Source organism: Anomaloglossus baeobatrachus, chromosome 6 (genome assembly GCF_048569485.1).
Source record: "Anomaloglossus baeobatrachus isolate aAnoBae1 chromosome 6, aAnoBae1.hap1, whole genome shotgun sequence".
Taxonomy (NCBI): domain Eukaryota; kingdom Metazoa; phylum Chordata; class Amphibia; order Anura; family Aromobatidae; genus Anomaloglossus; species Anomaloglossus baeobatrachus.
This window is the reverse complement of record NC_134358.1, coordinates 119,157,450-119,181,370: the sequence shown is the minus strand read 5'-3', so window position 1 is coordinate 119,181,370 and position 23,921 is coordinate 119,157,450. Positions and strand designations below refer to the sequence as shown.

The window sequence follows — 23,921 nt, the reverse complement described above, 5'->3', positions numbered from 1 at the left end:
TGTTCTTTTGGTCGCCATCTGGCAGGTATGTGTCTGTGTATCGTTTATGTAACTGTATAGAAAAGGACAAACTGAACTTTCCAATGCAGAGGCTCACTGAAAAAAATGGCAATGTGTCTCTATGGTGGAAGAATGCCTAGGACAGGACAGGTTTTTAACTTCCATTCTTTGCCAGCAGACATACTGTAAGGCTGCACTCATGCAAGTGTATGACACAGCCGAGGGCTGTCCGCTGTTTTATCGGACAGCTCCCAGACCAATGTTATACTATGGGGCAGTGCCGATGAGCGTATTTTTTCTTATGCTGATTTGGCAAAAGAACAAAATCGCAGCAGGCTGCAATTAGCAGCATAAGTCGGACAACGAGCACCCATTCAAGTGTATGGGTGCATGGAAATCATCGGATGGTCGATTCCTGCGGACTTATAGAATGGAGAAGATGGAGAACTTCTGTTCTCCTTCTTCTCCTAACAATTTGCTCTGATTCTCTCATCCGAGACAATTGGACAATCAAACTCTGATCAGCAGTTCATCAGAGTGTCGTTAGCATAATCAGCCAGATCCTCTTGCATGAGAGTTTCTATGGTCGTCTGACTGCAGCTTAAAACAGATCAAATGGGTTATGTCAAGTTCTTTTCAACAGGAGTGCACTCATTACCAGCCTTTACTGTCCTGCTTGCCATGGGGCAATGCACTGTTAAAGACTGTCAGGTCGGGCTGCCAGCATGGATGAGGTGCTGGCCTTCAATGTGTGCCCTCCCAAGCTAATAAAGTCAGCCTTGTTTCTGCAGAATTGGAGGAGTGTGGGGGGCCGGGGGAGGAGTGTGGGGGGCCGGGGGAGGAGTGTGGGGGGCCGGGGGAGGAGTGTGGGGGGCCGGGGGAAGAGTGTGGGGGGCCGGGGGAAGAGTGTGGGGGGCCGGGGAAGAGTGTGGGGGGCCGGGGGAAGAGTGTGGTGGGCCGGGGGAAGAGTGCGGGGGATCTGAAGCCTACAGGATCCTGCGATATGATCAGCTTCAGAGCCTGCATGCTGTACAGCAAACTTCTTGTAAGCAGCAACCCTTGCCAAGGACACTGGCCACCTTGGAGGTGGCTGTAAATCTTGGCTACAATGAACTATAACATTTTAAAATTGTGGTTTTCTTGATAACAGAGAGGGCTTTTTAACCCCTTCAGGCCTTCTTTTTTTTTTTTTTTAAACCCTTCCACAACATTTTATTTATTTTTTTTTATGTTTTAAATTATTATTCTTTATTTTTAATTATCATTCTTTTATTTTCAATGAGCAAAAGGTGGGTGATTTGAACTTTGTGGGGTTTTTTTTCTACATTTTACGGTTTTTACTATTCCTCTTAAGTGATTTGAAGCTGCAATTGTTTGTGCTGTACAGAGCAAGACATCAGCCCCTCTGTGTACAGCTGAAATCACAATCTCCTCTGAATGTCTCTAGTAGACGGCGTTCACAGGAGGATCGTGATGGCAGACCCAAGACCCAAGTGTCATCAGCTGACCGTCGGCTGTAATGACAACCCATCGATGCCTTGCGGTCACGTCATGTGAGCGGGGAATGACCTGCTCTCCCCCGGCGAGTGTTAAATCCTCAGAGATTGACAGCGCGATTTAACTAGTTAACAGCTGCGGGCAAATCTCGTATCCACCCCCGACTGTTAGAGGCTCATGGCTGATCAGCCGTCATGTGTCGGGAAAGATGCGGGATTGGCGTGCACGCAAGGGACACGACATCTGATGTAAATGTCATATGTCGTGAAGGGGTTAAATTGCAAAGCGACTGGTTTTTCTAAGCACTTTGTAATTTTACCCATTGACTAAAACCCACATATTAGATTCTGGTTATCTGATCCCCCTGATGATCTGGTGTATATGGACGGGGCAGCCATTGATGTGAGATGTATTGGCGCCCTATTCTTGTGGCATAGTCTGTGGAAGCTGCCGTGATGCTCAGGAGTTTCTGATTATTTCTGTTGGACGTTTTTGTGATGACATTGTATAGGGATGATGTAAGCCTCTCCATATTGTACATGCACACAGACGTACACACGTATGTACGCAGGATTTATAAGGGGTGTCGGAGGGGGACGGGGCCTGTGACTAATGGATTCTTGTGACTGTCTTGTGTGATTGAGATTCATGTTTTGCTCTGAACTGAAGACTAGAATTATTGTTTTGTCGCTGAAAACCAGCATGTGGTGTTACAGGGTGTTAATTCCCTCACAGAGTCTCATTATTTCTCACATTCCTATTAAGCCTGTGCAGATAAGGCATATTGCCACATGACCCTATGGAAGTAGGCAGTGCGAATCCTTTACATGCCCTAGTCATCACTTTAAGGTATTTTGTTGTGTTCCAAGTAAAGTTTGATACAAATTTTACCAATAACCGGCATTTCCATTTTTAATAGGACGGTCACATGGTCATTTTTATAATATAGATATAATATTGGATAGATATATTTAATTAACATAAATCCCATATGTTTAATAATTAATAAAATATATAATTAATAATGATCTCATATGTATGGACTATTCTAAGGATGACTTTTAGAAATTAAACAACCTTGCATTTACTTTGCAGTCACTGTTCTCCAGTTTAACCCTGTGGTGCCACTTGCTATATAATTGCAGACTGGGTGCTGTGTAGGTGTGCATCACTTGGTTGGTACAGGCACTATTAGGTGGCTATTTTCCACTGTAGGCACCAAAAATCAATAGTGATCTCGTCATGTATGTGGTTAGACAGTAGGGTCTGTTTACATGGACTGACTGGTTGCACTAAACGACCGGCGATCCATAAACTTACCTAGCAGTGGTCAATTAATAGACTTTACACAGGTGGACCACAATAAACGATGCACACTGAGCGGTCTGCAATAAATTATCCACTGCAGATAGGCTGCCATGGTTCTTGGCAGAGAACATTGATCGATGCACCACCGAGAACATTGATCTTTTGTGCAGCAGAAAGGATCATTTCACCTGACCAACATTTTGCTCATGCATCGGTAATTGTTAGCCAAGTTATACAGAAAGATTAGCGTTTAACGAGTGTTCTTATGGTGAGCGCACCATTAGGATGGCCGAACACATTAGTTGGCTACCGGTTGAACGATGCTTCAGCCGACAGTTTGTCCGACTGCCGTCTCAGCTGACATTGCCGTACACCAGAGCACTTGTTTAGCCGACAGCCATCTCAGCTGACATTGCCGTACACCGGAGCACTAGTTTGTCCGACAGCCGCCTCAGCTGACATTGCCGTACACCGGAGCACTAGTTTGGCCGACAGCCGTCTCAGCTGACATTGTCGTACACCGGAGCACTAGTTTGGCTGACAGCCGCCTCAGCTGACATTGCTGTACACCGGAGCACTAGTTTGGCTGACAGCCGCCTCAGCTGACATTGCCGTACACCAGAGCACTAGATTGGCTGACAGCCGCCTCAGCTGACATTGCCGTACACCGGAGCACTAGTTTGGCCGACAGCCGCCTCAGCTGACATTGCTGTACACCGGAGCACTAGTTTCACCGACAGCCATCTCAGCTGACATTGCCGTACACCAGAGCACTAGTTTGGCCGACAGCCATCTCAGCTGACATTGCCGGAGCACTAGTTTCACCGACAGCCATCTCAGCTGACATTGCCGGAGCACTAGTTTCACCGACAGCCGTCTCAGCTGACATTGCCATACATCGGAGCACTAGTTAGGCCGATAGACGTCTCAGCTGACATTGCCGTACATCGGAGCACTAGTTAGGCCGATAGACGTCTCAGCTGACTTTGCCGCACTAGTTTGGCCTTTGTTCCTGTGTTCCCTATGAGGAATCTGCAGACTGACACATCGGCCGGCAGCTTATTTCTGGCAGAATATGTTTGGCAGTCCGAAATGCGTTGTCAACATTTCCCGCCTCCTTCCCCGACTATCAGTAGTCGGTGCCCCCATACACATTAGACTGTTGGTTAATCCTATTGATATCGGAGGGTCCAGCTGACATCTGTTTAGTGTAATGGGGGCCTTTAGACCGCCTGTCTCTTCATTGTCCTTTTTTTAGCAAAAGATCCAGTTTTTTAGGGAAACAGATTCTAAATAGGAAACTTTATCTTTTCTAGTCGGCTGCAGTAGATCACCCAGAAGATCTGTGTTCCCTGTCAAGTAGTGTGGTTTCCAGAAGCTTTGTGTTGATAGTTCTTTGGCATTTTGTCCACCTCTTCACGGTAGTTGTGTTGTTCTGATAATGGACTGGAAGCGCAGTCTGCTCATATCTGACATCTGGAGTCGGATCACAAGAAGTTTTATCCCTTGCATGCTATAAAAGTAATAAATGATTAATACCATGACATAAACAATGTGAGATCTATTTATAAGCTCTTCTGATGCATCCATACATACATATAATTCCTGTATACTCTGAATGTTCAGTTCTCATAGATAAAGGTTTAGTTGCACCAAACCTTCTGCATCTGGACATTTGTTCTTAGGCCCTGTGCGCACTGGAAAACGGAATTTTCTTAAGAAAATTCCACAGAATCTGAAAGATTACCGCACCCGCTGTAAAAAAACTCTGCAAACCGCACCCGAAAACCGCATGTGGTTTACCGCGGTTTTACCGCGGTATTGTTCGCGGTATTGCCGCGTGTGGGTTATTACATGTGTTTTAATGCATTCAATGCAATAAAGCACATGGAAAAAAAAAAAGTCATTTCCTTCTGAGATAGATAGTAGATAGACAGATAGAAGAATAGATAGAGGGATAGATAGAGTCCCTGTGAGCACATGCTGCATTTCTCTCGAGCGGTGTGTTCACATTACCGGCTGTGGGAAATGACCTGTGGTTGCCTCTGCTGTCTCGTTGCGAGGCTGCATTCAGCGCTGTGTGTCAGTCGCAGCTGTATGCAAGCGTCGCAGGACGTGGATTACGCCTCAGCTGTGTGTTTTGGGGGGATTAATAAAGGGGTGAAACATGGGCTTTTTTGTGTTTTATTTAAAATAAAGGATTTTTCGGTGTGTGCTTATTCACTTTACTTACGGGTTGATCATGTAAGCTGTCACATAGACGCTGTCATGATCAAGCCTGGACTTAGTGGCGGCGATCCGCTGTCATTAACTCCTTATATTACCCTGATTGCCACCGCATCACAGCAACAGGAAGAGCCACGACACTCCGGGTCTGCCGCATAATGGATGCGACAGTCCCGGGGCAGCTGCGGCTGATATTCTCGGCTGCGAGAGGGGGGGGGGCATTAACCCTGGCCCTCGCCCTCCTCAGCCTGAGAATACCGGGCCGCCGCTGTGTGCTTACCTGGCTGGACGGTAAAAATACGGCGGAGCCCACGTGGTTTTTTTTTTCTATATGTCCGTTTGATTTGTATGTGTATTCTATATGTCTGTGTGTGTGTGTTTACTCCCTGCTCCGCTTCCTCTTCCTGTCATAATGACATCACTTCCCTGCAAACCGCAGGCAGCGATGAACATTATGTCCCGAAACCGCGAAATACCGCAGGGAATAACGCAGGAAAACGCAATGAACCGCACAGAATTTGCTGCCTGCGTTATTCCCTGCGGGATTTCACGATTACATGGCAGTCAATAGGTTTAGCTGGTGAATCACTGCAGAGATGTTATGAACATAACGTGCAGCGAAACATGCAGCAAAACCGCAGGAAATCCGCGGCAAAAAACGGCAAGTGCGCACAGGGCCTTAACTAGTTTTCCAAATTGGGTTTGACATCTTCAGTATATTAATATATAAAGCCTCCCATACACATTAGACTAAAATCTGCTGCAGCCCCTATATCTGCAGGATTGGGCGACAATCTAATGTGTAGAGGGTCCGCCTCACTACCCCACTGGGTGCTGTGGGGGCAGAGAAATATCCTTCTGTCTGATTTCCGCTTGCTGATCCTTTTGTTGTCTAGTATATAATTCGCCACCATATCAGTTTGGCAGCGGCTGTCATGGAGGGCGCGGTTTTGTGTATAGCTATTATAAAACTTTATTTCCGCTGACTGACATGTCTCGCCACTATCAGAACTATTTAGACGGGGTCACACTATATCTAGTGCAACGCTTCTTTGGTCAGAGGAATGGAATCGCACAGGTGTCCGTGTAGTCAGAATATTTCCAGGAGGAGTAGTAGAGGAATGGCACACTGTAGACTTCTGAGAAGCGTCCCAGAATTATTTCATGGTATTTATTTACAATAGCGGACATTTTTGGAGAGTTGATGGGTACTGTACTCATATTCACCGCCGTGGTATTACACTGGAGTACTCGTTCTGTCACACCCATCACTGAAGTGTAAGGAACATAGTGTCCTTTTACAAAAATAAGAAGCTATTGTTGTGTGTTACACATCGGATCCTGCGTGATGTGTACCGTGCCGTGTTTAGCTGAGGAATTTCCCAAGTACCTGTGGCGTTCATTCATTCTTTCCTTTTCAATGTATTTTGCAGCCCCAAGAGGAGCACTGAGAAGCGAAATCGAGAGCAGGAGAACAGATACATTGAGGAATTGGCAGAGCTGATTTTCGCAAATTTCAATGATATCGACAACTTCAACTTTAAACCCGATAAATGTGCAATTTTGAAGGAAACTGTGAAGCAGATTCGGCAGATCAAAGAGCAAGGTAAGACATTTGAGAAGAGTGACGCAATGGGCACCTGTGCGAGGCCTCTGGAGCCGGATTCTGGAACGGTGCATTGCCAGTTGGAACATTCGCTCTGCACTCCGTACCAGTATAACCAGCTTTCCCAGTCCTATTATATCTTCTCCATTTAGTATGACGTGTAAAACATTATGCAAGATTTTTAATCTTTGAGCATCATATTAGGCTGGAACTCTGCATACTGCTCGCTAAGCCACAGTAATATATGTAAGACTTAGAAGACAAACCATCCCTTGACTACTCAGGTACCGCAGAAGAACAATTAAAGAGAAAAATCTGTAGAAAAAAAAAATTACCCGCGTCTAAAGTGGTTTCAATCCAACTTTCCTAGCACCCTGAATGGCATATCTGTTCATTTCTGCTTATTGCAGATTTTTATTTATAATTTATTATAGCGCCATTTATTCCATGGCGCTTTACAAGTGAAAAGGGTATACATAAAAACTAGTAAAACAATCATTAAGGCTATGTGTCCACGCTAGAATGTACCTGCGGATTTTTCTGCCTGAAAATCCGCGACTTTCGCGGCAAATCCGCACCCGCGGATTTGCCGCGGATTTTGATGCGGATTTTTTTTTTTTCCCCATTCAAAACCAAAAATCCGCACCAAATCTGCACCAAACAATTGACATGCTGCAGATTTTTCCGGATCAAAATCCGCGGCAAATCCGCAGCGGAAAAATCCGCAGCATGGACACAGCATTTCCAAAATGCCATTGAAATGGCTTGGAAGTGCTCCGGCAAATCCGCGGTAAATCCGCAGCTTGGGCACATAGCCTAACAGTACAAAACGGACAGGTATAGGAGTAGAGAGGACACTGCCCGCGAGGGCTCACAGTCTACAGGGAATGGGTGATGGTACAATAGGTGAGGACAGAGCTGGTTGCGCAGTGGTGTACTGGACTATGGGTTATTGTAGGTTGTAGGCTTGTTGGAAGATGTGAGTCTTCAGGTTCCTCTTGAAGCTTTCCACGGTAGGAGAGAGTCTTATATGCTAGGGTAGAGCGTTCCAGAGTATGGGGGAGGCACGGGAGAAATCTTGACTTCAGATTTGCTGTTTAGAAGTAATAGGGTAGGTGGTAATCTTTTTAGGAACTATATTGGTGGTTTTATTGGTGTGTCGATGTAGCCGCGAGCAGACCGATGAGCCCCAGTGCTCGGCTATAGCAGTCGGGCTTTAGTTGTACCCAGAGCAGAAGCGGAAAGGCAGAGCTGGTATGGCAGGAGCCTTCTTTCATTATAGTTCCAATACTAGGTGTAACCAGATAACTTCTGTTCCTCATCTCTACTACTTATTCATTTGTACATTTTAATGAGATTGCCCTTAGGGCTCACACACACTACCGTATAAATCGGATGATTGCAAACCGATTAAAAAAAAAAAAAAGGTATTGCACTCGAACCAATGCTATTTAATGAGGCAGCGATGATATATGGTTTTCATCTTGAGAAACAAATTGCAGCATGCGATGAGACTCATTCATTCAAGTGTGAGGAAAAAAATGTCAAATGGAGAGACAGTAAAGCATTGATTGTTTATGGATACTTTGCTGTTCTGTAACATGGGAAACTGTAAATGGTTAATAGATGCTAACTAAAAAACAGGTTGTAGACCGATGACAAGTGAGAAAAAACTAATAAGGATGGGACTTTTTTTTGTTTTTTCTTTTCATACTGTCTTTTGACCTCAGTTTTTGGTGCATTAAGGAGATCTTGCTGTCTTTGTCGGCCTCTAGCTCCTTGTACCTCCATAGAACCTTACAAGCACCAATTGCCATCTTTGTTCACTGGAGACACATTTTTCCCCCACACGTTGACTGATTTAATCAGCCGCCGGGGATCGGAGAGTCGCCCACATCTGTTAACCTGTTAAATCATAATTGATATCGCTGCATTCGTAAAATTCCGATCTAGCAAAATCCAAAAATAATTAATGCAATCGGTAAACAGCGTAACGAGAAAAGATAGCAAAGCGGCAGAATTCCGTTCTTTTTGGCCACCGCAACAGTACAAAAAAATTCAATAAGAGGTGTATTCAATAATATTCAAAATTCAATAAGACATCGTATCCAGTCCAAAACGGTATCCGTAACAAATTCAGCTCAGGGCACAAAACAATAAATCCTGATTTTTCGGCATCTGGGGCTGTGAGAGAACGTTACAGGTCACGGAAAATGGCGACAAATGCAAAAAAAAAATTCCTACAAATTTCAAAATTGTTTTTCACCACTTCAAAAAAACCAAAACTCCTCCAAATTATACATGATTGGTATCTGCATACTCGTACTGATTTGAAAAATCATATTGCCAGGTTCATTTTACCAAATAATGAACATGTTCAATAATTAAAAAAAAAAAAACAACTATTGTGGAATTGCTCTTTTTTTTTTGCAATTTCAATGCACTTGGAATTTTTTTTACCGCTTTCCAGTATATTATGTGAGAAAATTAATTATGTCATTCAAATGTACAACCTGATTGCAAAATCCAAGCCTTTACATGGCTATGGGGATGAAAAAATAAAATAGGAAGAGGAAGGATCCGGCACTAGTTTCCATAAAATCCAAATTTATTGAAAAATATAAAAAGGGTTTCCATTCCATAAAACCAGGAAAACGCAGTAATAAGAGGAAAATCCTTTACCAACAAACGCGTTTCGGATCTTCAAATCCTTATTCATTGTATAAATCCTGGCATGTATCCTCTGCAATATACAGTACATCATATCCTGACAGTCCATGTCTATCAACCACCAATTGACCACCATCGCCTTTAATATTTCACCAAATCCCCCCTCACCTTACATGGCTTATCCCTATTTGCCGCTTTTGTTTCGTGATGGGATTCACGGTTTTTGCAGGTATAACGTGTCTCGTGTAAAAATGGCGAGGACAATTGCCCCAATGCAAAACGACAACAAACTGTAGTAAAAACCGCATGCTGTTTGGTCGCATTCAACCAAGCTAATAAAGTGTCGGGATATTCCCACTTAGTCCCTTTTTATTTGCTGTGCATGTCACATCGACTGACATGCGCTCATGTTCATCTATATGTGATGTCTAATTTTATTAATCTGCTAAGTGCAGGAAAAATGTAAATGAATACGGCTTTGTCTAATTCAGAATATATTTTGTAACATTACAAAGGATTTGTGATCAAATTTTTCAATATAAATCACGTAAATTATTAAATAGATCTCTTAAGGCCCCTTTACACACTGAGACTTTCTAGCGATCCCACAAGCGATCCCAACCTGGCCGGGATCGCTACAAAGTCTCTGGTGAGCTGTCAAACAGGCAAACCTGGCCAACGACGCAGCAGTGATACGGACCTGCAGAACGACCGAGCTAGTCATTGGGGACGTTGTAAAGCAGCTTTTTGAAAGGGAAGTCGCTAACGAAGTCGCTGTAACGGCCCCTTTACACACTGAGACTTTCTAGCGATCATGCTGCACAGCGGGAAACAAAGGACCAAAGAATGGTCCTGAGAGATGTGTAGTGATCAGCGACCTCACAGCAGGGGCCAGGTCGCTGATGTGTTTCACACACTGCAATGTCGCTGGGGAGGTCGCTATTACGTCACAAAACCGGTGATGTTACAGCGATGTCGTTTGCGATGTTTCAGTGTGTAAAGGGGCCTTTAGACCTGATGAGGCTGCTGTACTTAAAGGGAACCTGTCACATGAGGAAAAAGCTATTAACATGCAGATTTGGGGTTAATAGCATTTCGAACCTTCCCAGCACTTAAAGTACCGCTACCAGAAGAAAAAGAACTTTAATCCTCCCGGCAGTGTTTTTGCTTCAGTCATGGAGGTGATGCCGGTGTGGGTTCTGTCACCGCTCTGTATATGGAGAGCGGTGGCTGTAACCTTGCCCCCCGCTCTGACAGGCAGTCATCATTAGACTCAGCTGTTAATCAGTGCGGAGGTGCAGTTACTTCTGCTGCTCTCCATACAAGGAGCGGTGACTGAACCCGCACCTCTCCTATGACTGAAACACAAGTGCTGCCAGGGGGAATAAAGTTAATATCCTCCCAGCAGGGGGATCTAGGTGCGTTGTCCGGGCAGGTTTGGAAACCTATTAACCGGCAGGTCAATAGCGTGACTGGTTCCCTTTAAGCTATGTGCCCACGTGGCGTATTTACATGCAGTTACTCTACGATCTGCACCGCAGCGTAACTGCATGCGTCCTGCGTCCCCAGCACAATCTATGAAGATTATGCATTATCCATGCCCACGTGGCGTATTAGAGCGCAGCGCTTCGGCTGCTGCCAAATCGCCGCGTTCTAAGAAGTGACGTCACTTTTTTCGTGCGCTTTTCATGCAGCCCCTGCTCTGTCTATGGGAGGGGCTGCATCCAGAGCGCATGAAATCGGCAGTCACCGAAGCTTCAGAATGGAGCTTTTCAGCTGTGCTCTGAAGCGCACATGCAGTGACGATACGCTGATGTGCAGAGCGCACACACGTGGGCACATAGCCTTAATGTGAAAGTGCAGGTCAAAATGGCAGTATAATCCGTTTGTGGGGGTATCCTGCCAGATATTAAAATGCCTAATGCTGCCTTTCTGACATTAATCTTTAAAGTAAGTACATCAGTCTCATCAGGGCTTACAGATGTACAATAGATGCAGCTGTGATGTGATATTCGGTGGCAGATCCTAGGTTGTCTCAGAGGTCATCGAACAGCTGATTTTTGCTAGGGGGGATCCAGGGGTAGAACGTTAGCAGCATTGACCTCTAGACTGCTTGTGTCCATCCAGGGCCACAGGTGCAGATCAGCCCCTGTTCTGTCATACTGTCGCATATCTAATATTGCAGTGTACCAAGGTTTGGGTGTTTTATCATGAGACGCCCCCTTTGACGGCCGTGGGTTTTGCCTGCTAAAATATAACGACCCTGCAGCCTCCTCAAAGCTGCTTAGGAAAATGCTAGATGCATTACACAGCGATCTTCAGTTTTACATATAGTTTCAGATATTTTTTTCATCCATTACGTTCAGCCTCCCTGTCTTTGCGATGGTTTCGCTTATGTTGGCTGTACTTGTGAGTCTTGATCCCCCTTTTTTCTCTCATGTTTTTCACTTCTGCATTTTAGGTTTCACTTTTACATTCACTGTTTGTGTGTTTCCCGTAAACAGTCTTTTCTTTAGAATATGTCCTCGGAAATTTAGAGCAGACCAGTTTCAGAGGAGTGTGATCCGAGAGCAGCTGTGCTCCCGTATTGTGGATCTATGGAACCGTCAGTATGGGTTTTAGGCCGGGCCTCGCATCCATAATGTGTCAGACCCCCCTAAATTCATCTGAAACCAAACTGCTGCTGATATTTTTGCTACTTATTGACCAGTCTGCTGCATGCGACTAGTTTCTCCATACAGGAGGTGTTTTGAAGCTGTCATTAACTACGCAATAGCTTATTTCAATAAGTGGTCCAAAACTATTTCCCTGTGTCATTTCTCATCATTATCACATAACTTAGCTTAATTTATGGATATCTATGGTTTGATTTCTTTGCCTGTGTGGACTGGATGGGTTGTTACTGATATCTAGTGAGAAATATGTGACAACACCACCTTTAGTAATCTATTTACTTTGAAAATTAGTGATGTGGTCAAAAGGTATTTCACCCAGTGTGTGTATGTATGTGTAAGCCCGAGGGGGAGGGTGGACACCTCAAGCTTACCTCATGTTTAAAAGGAACCTGTCAGGTCCCATATGCACCCAGATCCACGAGCAGTTCTGGGTGCATATTACTAATCCCTGCCTATCCGTCCCTGTATACACTAGCATAGATAAAGAGATCTTTAGAAAAAGTATTTCTGAAGATCTTTTAGTGTATGCTAATGAGCGAGGGGACTAGTCATTAGGGTGTTAGTTCCCTTGATAGTCGGCCCCATTATACATGTAAGGCTATGTGCCCACGCTGCGGATTTACCGCGGATTTTGCCGCGGATTTACCGCAGATTTTCTGAAAATCTGCAGCAGCGGCACTTCCAAGCCATTTCAATGGCATTTTGGAAATGCTGTGCCCATGCTGCGGATTTTTCCGCGGCGGATTTGCCGCGGATTTTGATCCGGAAAAATCTGCAGCATGTCAATTATTGTTGCGGATTTTGGTGCAGATTTTGGGTATAGAATGGGGGGAAAAAAAAAAAATCCGCATCAAAATCCGCGGCAAATCCGCGGCAAAAATAAGGTGCGGATTTGCCGCGAAAGTCGCGGATTTTCATGCAGAAAAATCCGCAGGTACATTCTACCGTGGACACATAGCCTTAGTATGCGCCTGTGGGTGTGCTCACATGCTAATCAATACGCAGCATCACAGAATGATCTCACTCACCTCTCCGCCACCTGATGCTGGATTTCGGCTCAGTGCGCATGAGGCCGGGTGTACGCGTCCTGGCTTCAAACTGAAGTAGTACTCACGACCGAAACTCCGGGGTCATGCGCACTGAGCCGAAATCCCCCTTCGGACGTGATGGCGGTGGAGGAGTGAGTGAGATCATCCTTCCTGTGACACTGCATATTCATTAGCATGATAGCACACCCACAGGGTTGCACTAACATGCTAATGGGGGCGACTGCCCAAGGAACTAACGCCCAGTGGACTAGTCCCTGCGCTCATTAGCATATGGTAAAAGATCTTTACAAATACGTTTTGTAAAGATCTCTTTATCTATGCTAGTGTATACAGGGCCATTTAGGCAGGGATTAGCAATATACACCCAGAACTGCTCGTGGTTCTGGCTGCATATTGCACCTGACAAGTTCACTTTAAAGACCTTTGTGAAATTTCGTTACGTGACCAAAGGTTTCTTAATTGCTGGAGTGTAAAGGACGAGGAGACAGGCTGGATTGTGTATAGATAGACAGATATATAGATACACACACATTACACACAGGGTTTGGGGAGCTATGTTGATGTTCCAGAATTTGAACAAATGTGAGACTTTTTTTTCCATTCAGGAATGAATGTGGATCGTTCTTCATGGGAAAAAAAATGACATCCCCTGAAAAGACCCTGTCCTATTTTCTGGTGTGTGTGTGTTTGTTTGCTTTATTTATATATATAATATATATATATATATATATGTGTATGTATATATATTTATTTATATATATAGGCAGTGAATTTGTTTTATTTATTTATTTATATATATATATATATATATATATATATATATATATATATATATATATATATATATATATATATACATACATCTCTATCTATATACATGCTTACATACATATATACACACACATATGTATATATATAATATATATATATATATATATATATATATATAATTTGTGTGTGTAAACAAAATTCCACACAAGGCTCAAATAAAGTAAAGATGGGGAAATCCCCTGTACCATTATCTAGGTGTTCTTCCTATAGTAAGCAGGCAGGGGAAGGTTTTCCTGTCTAATAAGGGTATATGCACATTTTAGTTATTTACCATCTATTTGTTGCATTTTTGTGCACAGTTTTGTCACAAAACGTGAATCCTTTCCTAGTTCTAGCACAATTGATGAGATTCCTGAAGCTTAAGGCTTTGTGCACACTAGAAAAAGAATTTTTCTTAAGAAATTTAAGAAAATGTCTTGAGAGTGAAGGATTAGCGCACCTGCGTTACAAAAAACGCATCGAAAACGCACCTGCGTTTTTACCGCGATTTGGTGCGTTTTTGGTGCGTTTCCGGCAGGGCTGTGGAGTCGGAGTCGTGGAGTCGGAGTCGGAGCTCATTTTGGTGGAGTCGGAGTCGGAGTTGGAGTCGGTATAAAATGCACCGACTCCGACTCCTAAAATATATAATAAATTGGGGACAGGAGTGCAATGCAGAATGTGCTGAATATTTTACTAAATAATAACATTTAGTATAATGCTTATATTTAAGTGAAAAATTTATTGTAGTATAATGTGAACATCAGACATTTAATTGTTTTTATGATACAATAATCAAGATATTTGGATAGAACATAAAATATTTATTGGATACAACTTTAGAACACAAAAAACTAATAAATTGTAAATATGTAATATTATATATATATATACACAGTGTATATACACACACAAGATACACTATGTAATATACAGTAGATTACATATATATTACATATTTACAATTTATTACAGTTTTTTGTGTTCTAAAGTTGTATCCAATAAATATATTTTATGTTCTATCCAAATATCTTGATTATTGTATCATAAAAATTATTAAATGTCTAATGTTCACATACACATATTCATGTACTACAATAAATTTTTCACCTAACTATAAGCAATATATGTAGGAGTCGGAGTCGGAGCCGGAGTCGGAGTCGGAGCCGGAGCCGGAGTCGGAGTCGGTGCAAGAGAATTTGAGGAGTCGGAGTCGGAGTCGAAGGTTTGGCTTACCGACTCCACAGCCCTGGTTTCCGGTGCGTTTTTGGTGCGTTTTTACCGCTGGTTGCTCCCTGCGTTATTGTGCCATTATCTATGGTAACTAACGCAGTTAGCTGCAGAAAAGAAGTGACATGCTCATTTTTTTTCTTAAGAAAATCTACAGAAAGAATTTTCTTAAGAAAAAAACGCAGTGTGCGCACAGCTAATTTTTCTTTTTCGCTCCTAATTGGGAGACCCAGACAATTGGGTGTATAGCTATTGCCTCCGGAGGCCACACAAAGTATTACACTTAAAAGTGTAAGGCCCCTCCCCTTCTGGCTATACACCCCCAGTGGGATCACTGGCTCACCAGTTTTTGTGCTTTGTGCGAAGGAGGCAACACATCCACGCATAGCTCCACTGTTTAGTCAGCAGCAGCTGCTGACTATGTCGGATGGAAGAAAAGAGGGCCCATACAGGGCTCCCAGCATGCTCCCTTCTCACCCCACTTCATGTCGGAGGTGTTTGTTAAGGTTGAGGTACCCATTGCGGGTACGGAGGCTGGAGCCCACATGCTGCTTCCTTCCCCATCCCTTTTTACAGGGCTCTGGGTGAAGTGGGATTCTATCGGTCTCCAGGCACTGAGACCGTGCTCCATCCACAGCCCCTGGTATCTGCTGGACATGGAGCGGAGTATCTTCAGGGACATGGCCCTGCTACATGGAGGTACTCTGTGTCCCTGTGGGGACCGCGCAGACACACGGCAGCACTGCTGGGTGTGTTAGTGCGCCAGGGACAGCGGCGCTGTCCGCACTAGTGCCATCGCACACCACAGCGTTGCTGGGTGTGTTAGTGTATTGGGTGACTACTGCGCTAACCGCCGCTGCCACTTTTATTTAAGGCGCCGCTGGGATTTGTGGTGCGCCGGGGACTTCCGCGCCGGCCAGCACTGATATGCCGGCCGCGCTTATTAACTCGAGTCCCCGGCTTCTGGGCCTAGTCTCCCTTCGTTACCGCCCACAGGCCTGACAGTCAGGGTAGGGGCGTGACGCTGCATAGCACAGCAGCGCTGAGAGCTGGAGTATGTTTTGCATACTCCACCCCTCTCACTGTGTGCACTGTGAAACCGGATTCCCGCACTTTCTCAGGCACGCCCACGGCTTCCTTCTCTACAAGGACGCCGGCAGCCATTAGTGTCAGTTTCTGTACGATACAGAGACAAGTGTGGAAGACCCTGGCATTCTGATAGTCACACAATCGCTGCAACAGGCGTTAAGCAGCACCTGTGGTGCTAACCCCACTAGTGCAGAAGTGCACTTATAGATATGCTTGTACTATATACATTGCACTGTTTGGTCGCACGTTGTATATACCCTCCTGGATTGTGCGGAGGAGTTATCAGCATATTCTCTGTGTAAAACAAAGGTGCAGAACCACATGTTTTTCTATGCAGCCGGTACAGCATGTACGGCTATACGGCCGGCAGGTTACATAGACCCCCATTATGTCTAACTCAGCCGGAGTCTCTGCTAAGGCCAGAGGATGAGGACGGTGTCTGCAGTATTTACTGACAGATTTTCTGAGACTATGGCTATGATACTAGAAGCCTAGCAGTCCGGACATGTCTCTCACAACATGGGCACTGTTGAATCATTGATCCATGGCCCCCCTCAGTGTGAACAACTAACAGCTCCGGGAATGTCACACGCATCCCAGAGTCACGGCTCTGCACAGACGTCAGTCCCAGATAGCCTAAGCGGGCTCACTATGAGCGGCCCTCGGTTTCATCAGGGTCCTAGCAGAAGGACTCTCTGTGTAATGAGGCGGAAGTAGCGGCTCAGGATTCTGATCCTGAGACCGCTCTCAATCTGGATACACCTAATGGTGACGCCATAGTGAATAATCTTATAGCGTCCATCAATAGAATGTTGGTTATTTCTCACAGCTCCTCCAGTGGAGGAGTCAGCTTCACGTATTTTTCTGGACCACTCTGCCTTCAGAGAGGCAGTCCAGGAACACCACACTTATCCAGATATGCGCTTCTCCAAACGGCTTAGGATACACGTTATCCCTGCCCCCTGACGTGGTCAAGGACTGGACCCAGTGTCCCAAGCGGCATCCTCCAATCTCCAGGCTTGTAGCTAGATCCATAGTTGCAGTGGGAGATGGAGCTGCACTTACAGATGCCACTGACAGACAGATGGATCTCTGGTCTAAATCCATCTATGAGACTGTCGGCGCACCGTTGGCCCCAGCATTCTCACCCTTGGGGCACTCCAAGCTATTTCAGCTTGTCTTACACAGATTGACACGGTTACACGTACATCTGTGCCGCAGGTGGCATCCTTAACCTCTCAAATGTCTGCATTTGTTTCTTACGCGATTCAGGTTGCCCTAGACTCTGCGAACCGTACGGCAGTAGCCTACGCTGCTCCGTGTTTTTAAGCAGAGCCTGGTCTGCTCGTTAAGTGAATGGAAGGCAGATTCTGCTTCCAAAAAAGGTTGCTTAACCAGTTGCCTTTTTCTGCTGACCGACTGTTTGGTGAGCGTTTGGATGTAACCATTAAACAGTCCAGGGGTAAGGATTCATCCTTTCCTCAGCCCGGACACAACAAACCCCAACAGAGCAGGAGGCAGTCGTGGTTTCGGTCTTTTCGAGGCTCGGGCAGGTCCCATTTTTCCTCGTCCAATGTGGACTCAAAAGGATCAGAGGAGCTCAGATTCTTGGCGGGCTCAGTCACGCCCAAAAAAGAGACAGTCTGAAAACCCGCTTCCAAGGCGGCTTCCTCATGACTTGCGGCCTCCTCTCTCCGCATCCTCGGTCGGTAGCAGGCTCACCCGCCTTGGCGATATTTAGCTGCCATAGGTCAATGACCGTTGGGTGTGAGACATTCTGTCTCACGGGTACAGGATAGAGCTCACTTCTCGTCCTCCAACTCGATTCTTCAGAACTTCTCCACCTCCCGGCCGAGCCGCTGCTCTTCTGCAAACAGGGTGCACTCTATAGGCAGAAAGAGTGATGACCCCCGTTCCTCTTCAGGAACAAGGTCACGGTTTTTACCCCAAATTATTTGCGGTGCCTATAAGAACGGGCCGTTCCGTCCCGTTCTGGATCTAAAACTGCTCAGCAAGCTCGTGGACACCAGGCGGTTCCGGATGGAATCCCTCCGCCATGTCATCGCCTCAATGTCCCAAGGAGATTTCCTAGCATCATTAGGCATCAAGGATGCTTATCCACACGTGCCGATTGATCCAGAGCACTAGCGTTTCTACGCTTCGTTATAGCAGACGAACACCTTCTGTTCGTAGCTCTACCTTCCGGCTAGCGACAGTCCCACTGGTCTTCGCCAAGGTCAGGGCAGCAGTAGTCACAGTCCTGCACTCTCAGGGTCACTCTGTGATCCCATATTTAGACGATCTACTTGTCAAGGCACTCTCTTAGGAAACATGCCGACACTGCCCGAACGTTGCGCTGGAGACTCTCTAGAGTTTTGGGTGGATCATCAACTTTTTGAAGTCAGATCCGACCCCGACCCTATCGCTAACATATCTAGGCATGGAGTTTCATACTCTCTCAGCGATAGTGAAGCGTCCGCTAGACAAACAGCATTCACTACGGGCTGCAATCTCTTCTTTAAGAACCAGTCGCACACATTGAGACGCCTCATGCACTTCCTACGTAAGATGGTAGCAATGGAGGCAGTTCTTTTCGCGCAGTTTCATCTGCGTCCACTACAATGTGACATTCTCCGCCAATGGGACGGGGAGTCGACCTCCCTCAACAGAGTCGTCTTTCTTTCTCAGGCGGCCAAGGAATCTCTACGGTGGTGGCTTCTTCCCACCTCATGGTCAAAAAGAAGGTCCTTCCTATCCCCATCCTGGGCGATAGTTACGACAGACGCGAGTCTATCAGGGTGGGGAGCAGTTTTTCTCCACCACAGCGCTCAGGGTACGTGGACTCAGCAAGAGTCCACCCTTCAGATCAATGTTCTTGAACACAGAGCAGTGTATCTTGCCCTACAAACCTTCCAACAGCAGCTGGACAGCAAGCAAATCCGACTTCAGTCGGACAACTCCACAGCGGTGGCATACATCAACCACCAAGGAAGAACGCGCAACCGGCAAGCCTTCCAGGAAGTCCGGCAGGTTCTGATGTGGGTGGAAGACACGGCATCCACCATATCCACAGTTCACATCCCAGGCGTGGAAAACTAGGAAGCTGACTTCCTAAGTCGCCGGGGTGTGGCCGAAAGGGTATGGTCTCTTCACCCGGACGGGTTTCAGGAGATCTGGCGCCGCTGACAGAGGCCGGACGTCGATCTAATGGCGTCACGGCACAACAACAATGTGCCAGCTTCATGGCACGGTTTCACAATCATCGAGCTCTGGCGGCAGACGCCTTAGTTCAGCATTGGTCGCAGTTCCAGCTACCTTATGTGCCACCTCTGGCATTGTTGCCCAGAGGGCTGCGCTAGATCAGGACCGACTGCGGCCGCGCCATCCTCGTCGCTACAGATTGGCCGAGGATGTTGTGGTTCCCGGTTCTGTGGTGCCTCACGGTAGGCTAACCGGGGGCACTACCAGACCAATCAGACTGGCTGTCTCAAGGGCCATTCTTCCATTTGAATTCTACGGCCCTCAGCCTGATGGTGTGGCATTGAGTCCTGGAACCTAGTGTCGTCAGGATTACCTCAGGACGTGGTTGCCACCATGAGACAGGCTAGCATACCAACGTCCGCCAAGATTGACCACAGGACGTGGAAGATATTCTTATCTCGGTGCTCGGCGCAGGGTGTTTCTCCCTGGACGGTTGCATCGTCTATGTTTCCTTCCTTCCTGCAATCTAGGTTGGAAAAAGGGTTGTCGCTCAGTTCCCTTTAGGGACAAGTCTCAGCGCTATCTGTATTTTTTCAGAAACGACTTCCTCAGGTACGCACGTTCCTACGGGGAGTTTGTCGTCTCAGCACTCCGTACAAGCGGCCGTTAGAGCCCTGGGATCTGAACAAGGTTCTAATTGCTCTCCAGATGCCGCCTTTCGAGCCTTTGAAAGAGGTCTCCCTTCCCGCTTTTCTCGGGAAGTGGCCTTCTAGTAACGGTCTCGTCTCTTAGGAGAGTTTCCGAGCTAGCAACGCTCTCATACAAATCTCCCTTCCTGGTCCTTCACCAGGACAGGGTAGTTCTGCGTCCGATTCCGGAATTTCTCCCTAAGGTGGTATCCCACTTTCATATCAATCAGGATATCACCTCACCTTCTTTGTGTCCTCGTCCAGTCCATCAATTTCAGAAGGATTTGCATCTGTTGGTTCTGGTGAGAGCACTCAGGTTCTACTTCCCGCATGGCGCTCCTGCGCCACCCGGATGCACTCTTTGTCCTTGTCGCTGGTCGGCGTAAACAGTCGCAAGCTTCTGAATCCACCCTGGCTCGGGGGATCGAGGAACCAATTCTTGAAACCTACAGTTCTACTGGGCTTCTGGTTCTCTCAAGGCTGAAGGCCCATTCTACCAGAGCCGTGGGTGCATCCTGGGCATTACGGCACCAGGCTACGGCTCAGCAGGTGTGTCAGGCACCTACCTGATTGAGTCTGCATACTTTTACCAAGCATTTTCAGGTGCATACCTACGCTTCGGCAGACGCCAGCCTAGGTAGATAAGTCCTTCAGGCGGCGATTGCCCACCTGTAGGAAAGGGCTGTTTGACGGCCCTATCACGAGGTATTCTTTTACCCACCCAGGGACTGCTTTTGGACGTCCCAATTGTCTGGGTCTCCCAATTAGGAGCGAAAAAGAAGAAGGGAATTTTGTTTACTTACCGTAAATTCCTTTTCTTCTAGCTCCAATTGGGAGACCCAGCACCCGCCCTGTTTTCTCGGGGTTTTTCTGTTTTTTCGGGTACACATGTTGTTCATGTGGTATGGTTCAGTTCTCCGATGTTTCCTCGGATTGAATTGGTCTTTAAACCAGTTATTGGCTTTCCTCCTTCTTGCTTTGGCACTAAAACTGGTGAGCCAGTGATCCCACTGGGGGTGTATAGCCAGAAGGGGAGGGGCCTTACACTTTTAAGTGTAATACTTTGTGTGGCCTCCGGAGGCAATAGCTATACACCCAATTGTCTGGGTCTCCCAATTGGAGCTAGAAGAAAAGGAATTTACGGTAAGTAAACAAAATTCCCTTCTTTTTGCCATAGGTTTGGCTGGGGAATGTCTGCAGAAAGGTTACAAGAATTTCTCAAGAAATTTCTGCAGCAAAAATGCACCAAAAACGCAGGTAAAAAACGCAGTGTGTGAACACAGCCTTAGGCTCACGTTACTTTTTTCCCTGCAGATGTGAAGCAGCTCATATCGCAGGATGTCAATCTTCAGTGTTTTTGCAGAGGTTTTGACACATTCTAATGACCGGGGGAGAAGACTCATTTTTGGTGCGACAATTACTTAGTGTGCACATATCCTTACTAAGCACTGTGTGATTTGCAGGTTTGGGACCCATATGGTGAAATGCAAGTGTATGTGATAACTTTACAATACTTTAACCAAGAGTGTTCTCCGCTCTTTGGTCCTCTCTGTGCTTAGTCATCTTGTCACGCGCTTCACAAAACAATTCCTGGCATAGCTGACAGCGCGTCAAAGTCTCACTTTCTCAGCTAAGAAGGGAAAACCGGAATTACGCCTGGACCAGTGATATGTTTTCTGGGGAAACTGTGATTTTTGCTAATGAGAGTGAAGTGTATATGAGAGAAAAGGGACGTGATTGTGTGATGTGCTGCGGGCGCTCCTGGTGAGAAGGCGTGCAGCTGCGCCCATTGCATTTTTTTTTTCTCCCGTCACTGTGGGAGTTTTCATCAGCAGATGATATATGGTGGATTATTGGTGAAAAGATAAACAGATTCGGAGATGCAGGAAGGGCCTTGTGTTTTTCTCCTGGCAGAATGCTTCCTAATGAATACGAATGTGATGCCGGCTTCACCAAGCCATATGGCAGCTTTTCTAATTTTAGTATTGTGCAGATGTATAATTGTCTCACTTGCTTACCTCCTAAAGCTTTCCTGAGCAGCAACATGTCCTTAATTCCCGAGAGGCCTACATTGTCTTACATGTCTTCACTAAGGGAGAAGCCCTGTAATATAATCGCTGACGGTGTCTCCGAATGGTCCTCCCATTAATAGGGGCTCATTGTCTGCCCAATCTTCTTATTCAGTAATAATCTGGAAATTGTATTACTGATCCAGCATAGGCCTGTTGTTCTGGGATGGATTTCTGTACTTCCTTGTCAGTCTGCTCTGTAACACACAGGGCTCCGGTGTTTAGACCTTAGTGGTAATATCTGGGTTTCCTACATAATACAATGAAACGTATTCTTCAAATCAACAACGTCTCATTATAGCAGTCATAACCCCGATCTGTGCACTGCACTAAATCTGAGTCATATTCTGATTCACTTCTGCTCAGTCTTTCCACCTTGGGAACTATACAGGCCTGGTGTTAAAAAGAATTTACCAAATCTCAAAGTTATCCCTAAGGCTAGGTTCACATTTCAATTTGTATCAGTCACAATCCACGGCTCTGGTAAACAACGGAATACGTTTGGCGGATTCCGTCGTTCCCCTAGACTTGTATGAGCGGCGGAATGTGACTGATGATGCTGCGTTGCATCCTCCGCCCGACTGATCAGTCGTGGAACGACTGACCGCCGGGCAGCAGGAATGCAGCCTGTAACGTTTTTTGAGCAGCGCAATCCGTAGGATTTCGCTGCGCATGCTCTCTCTGGCTCCCTGCACACGTAACCATGGTACACATCGGGTTACTAAGCAATGCGCTTTGCTTAGTTACCCGATATTTACCCTGGCTACGTGTGCAGGGAGCCCGACACTTCCCCGCTCGGCTCCGCCCCCTCCCGCACTCAGCATGTACACACGCACAGACACACACTCACACACACACTCACCTGACGTCCTCAGCGCCATGGCCCCGCTCGGCTCCACCCACCCTACATTCCGCCCCTCGCACACATTCTCGGCAGCCGAACGATCAGCTGATCACTCGGCAGCCGGCTGCTGTGAGCGATCGGCTGATCACCCGGCGGCCGGCTGCTGTGAGTGATCTGCTGATCACCCGGCGGCCGGCTGCTGTGAGTGATCTGCTGATCACCCGGCGGCCGGCTGTTGTGGGCGATCAGCTGATCACCCGGCTGCTGTGGGCAATCAGCTGATCGCTCTCATTAGCCAGCCGCTGGGAGATCATCTGTTCGCTCTCAAAAACCGGCCGGCTAATGTGAACGATCAGCTGATCGCTCTCTTTTACAACGGGGTCCGACAATGAATTCTATTCTCGTCATCCGTTGTACAACGCATCAGTCACAAGCGTCAAGCAACGCATGTGACTGATGAAAAACAACGGAAATGTGAACCTAGCCTTACCCAAAGGATAGGGAATAACTTGCTGATTGCTGGAGGTCAGACTGCTGGGACCCCCATCAATTGTCAGTACCTGGGCTATTGATAAGACTTGTGGTCCATTATGTGCACCTTCGCTCCACTCATGCTTAAAGGGGTTGTACACTACTCTGCATTAGTGGCCACATCCCTGTAAAACTGATAGGGAAGGCTTTTTCTAAATACCTTGTTCAGCCAATTCAGCCTCTGGGCAGCGCTATTGCAGACCGCTCATCCCCATGAAGTGACCCCCTCGGGCTGAGATCCGGTGATGTCGCATCATCTTCCAGTTGACCTGACAACACGGCGGCAGGCCCCAGTCTTCCTGAGTGACTGGGCTGCGGGCAGAGTTTCACCGCTCATCACAGCACAGCATGTCATGCTCCCTCCTTCGCTGCAGAGCGCCACAAGCAGGAGCGATGCTGGGCTGTGATGAGCGGTGAAACTCCACACACA

General features: G+C 46.4%; 1 protein-coding gene across 6 annotated transcripts in view; it reads left to right on the top strand.

Annotated features, from left to right (window-relative positions):
- Positions 1 to 23,921, top strand: part of NCOA2 (nuclear receptor coactivator 2) — a 295,555-nt gene that overhangs the window by 204,257 nt on the left and 67,377 nt on the right. For all 6 annotated transcript variants that reach the window (XM_075353202.1, XM_075353203.1, XM_075353207.1 and 3 more), the window contains one exon: positions 6,465 to 6,637. In XM_075353202.1, the coding sequence (XP_075209317.1) occupies positions 6,465 to 6,637 (173 nt within the window). The remainder of the gene's footprint in view (positions 1 to 6,464; positions 6,638 to 23,921) is intronic.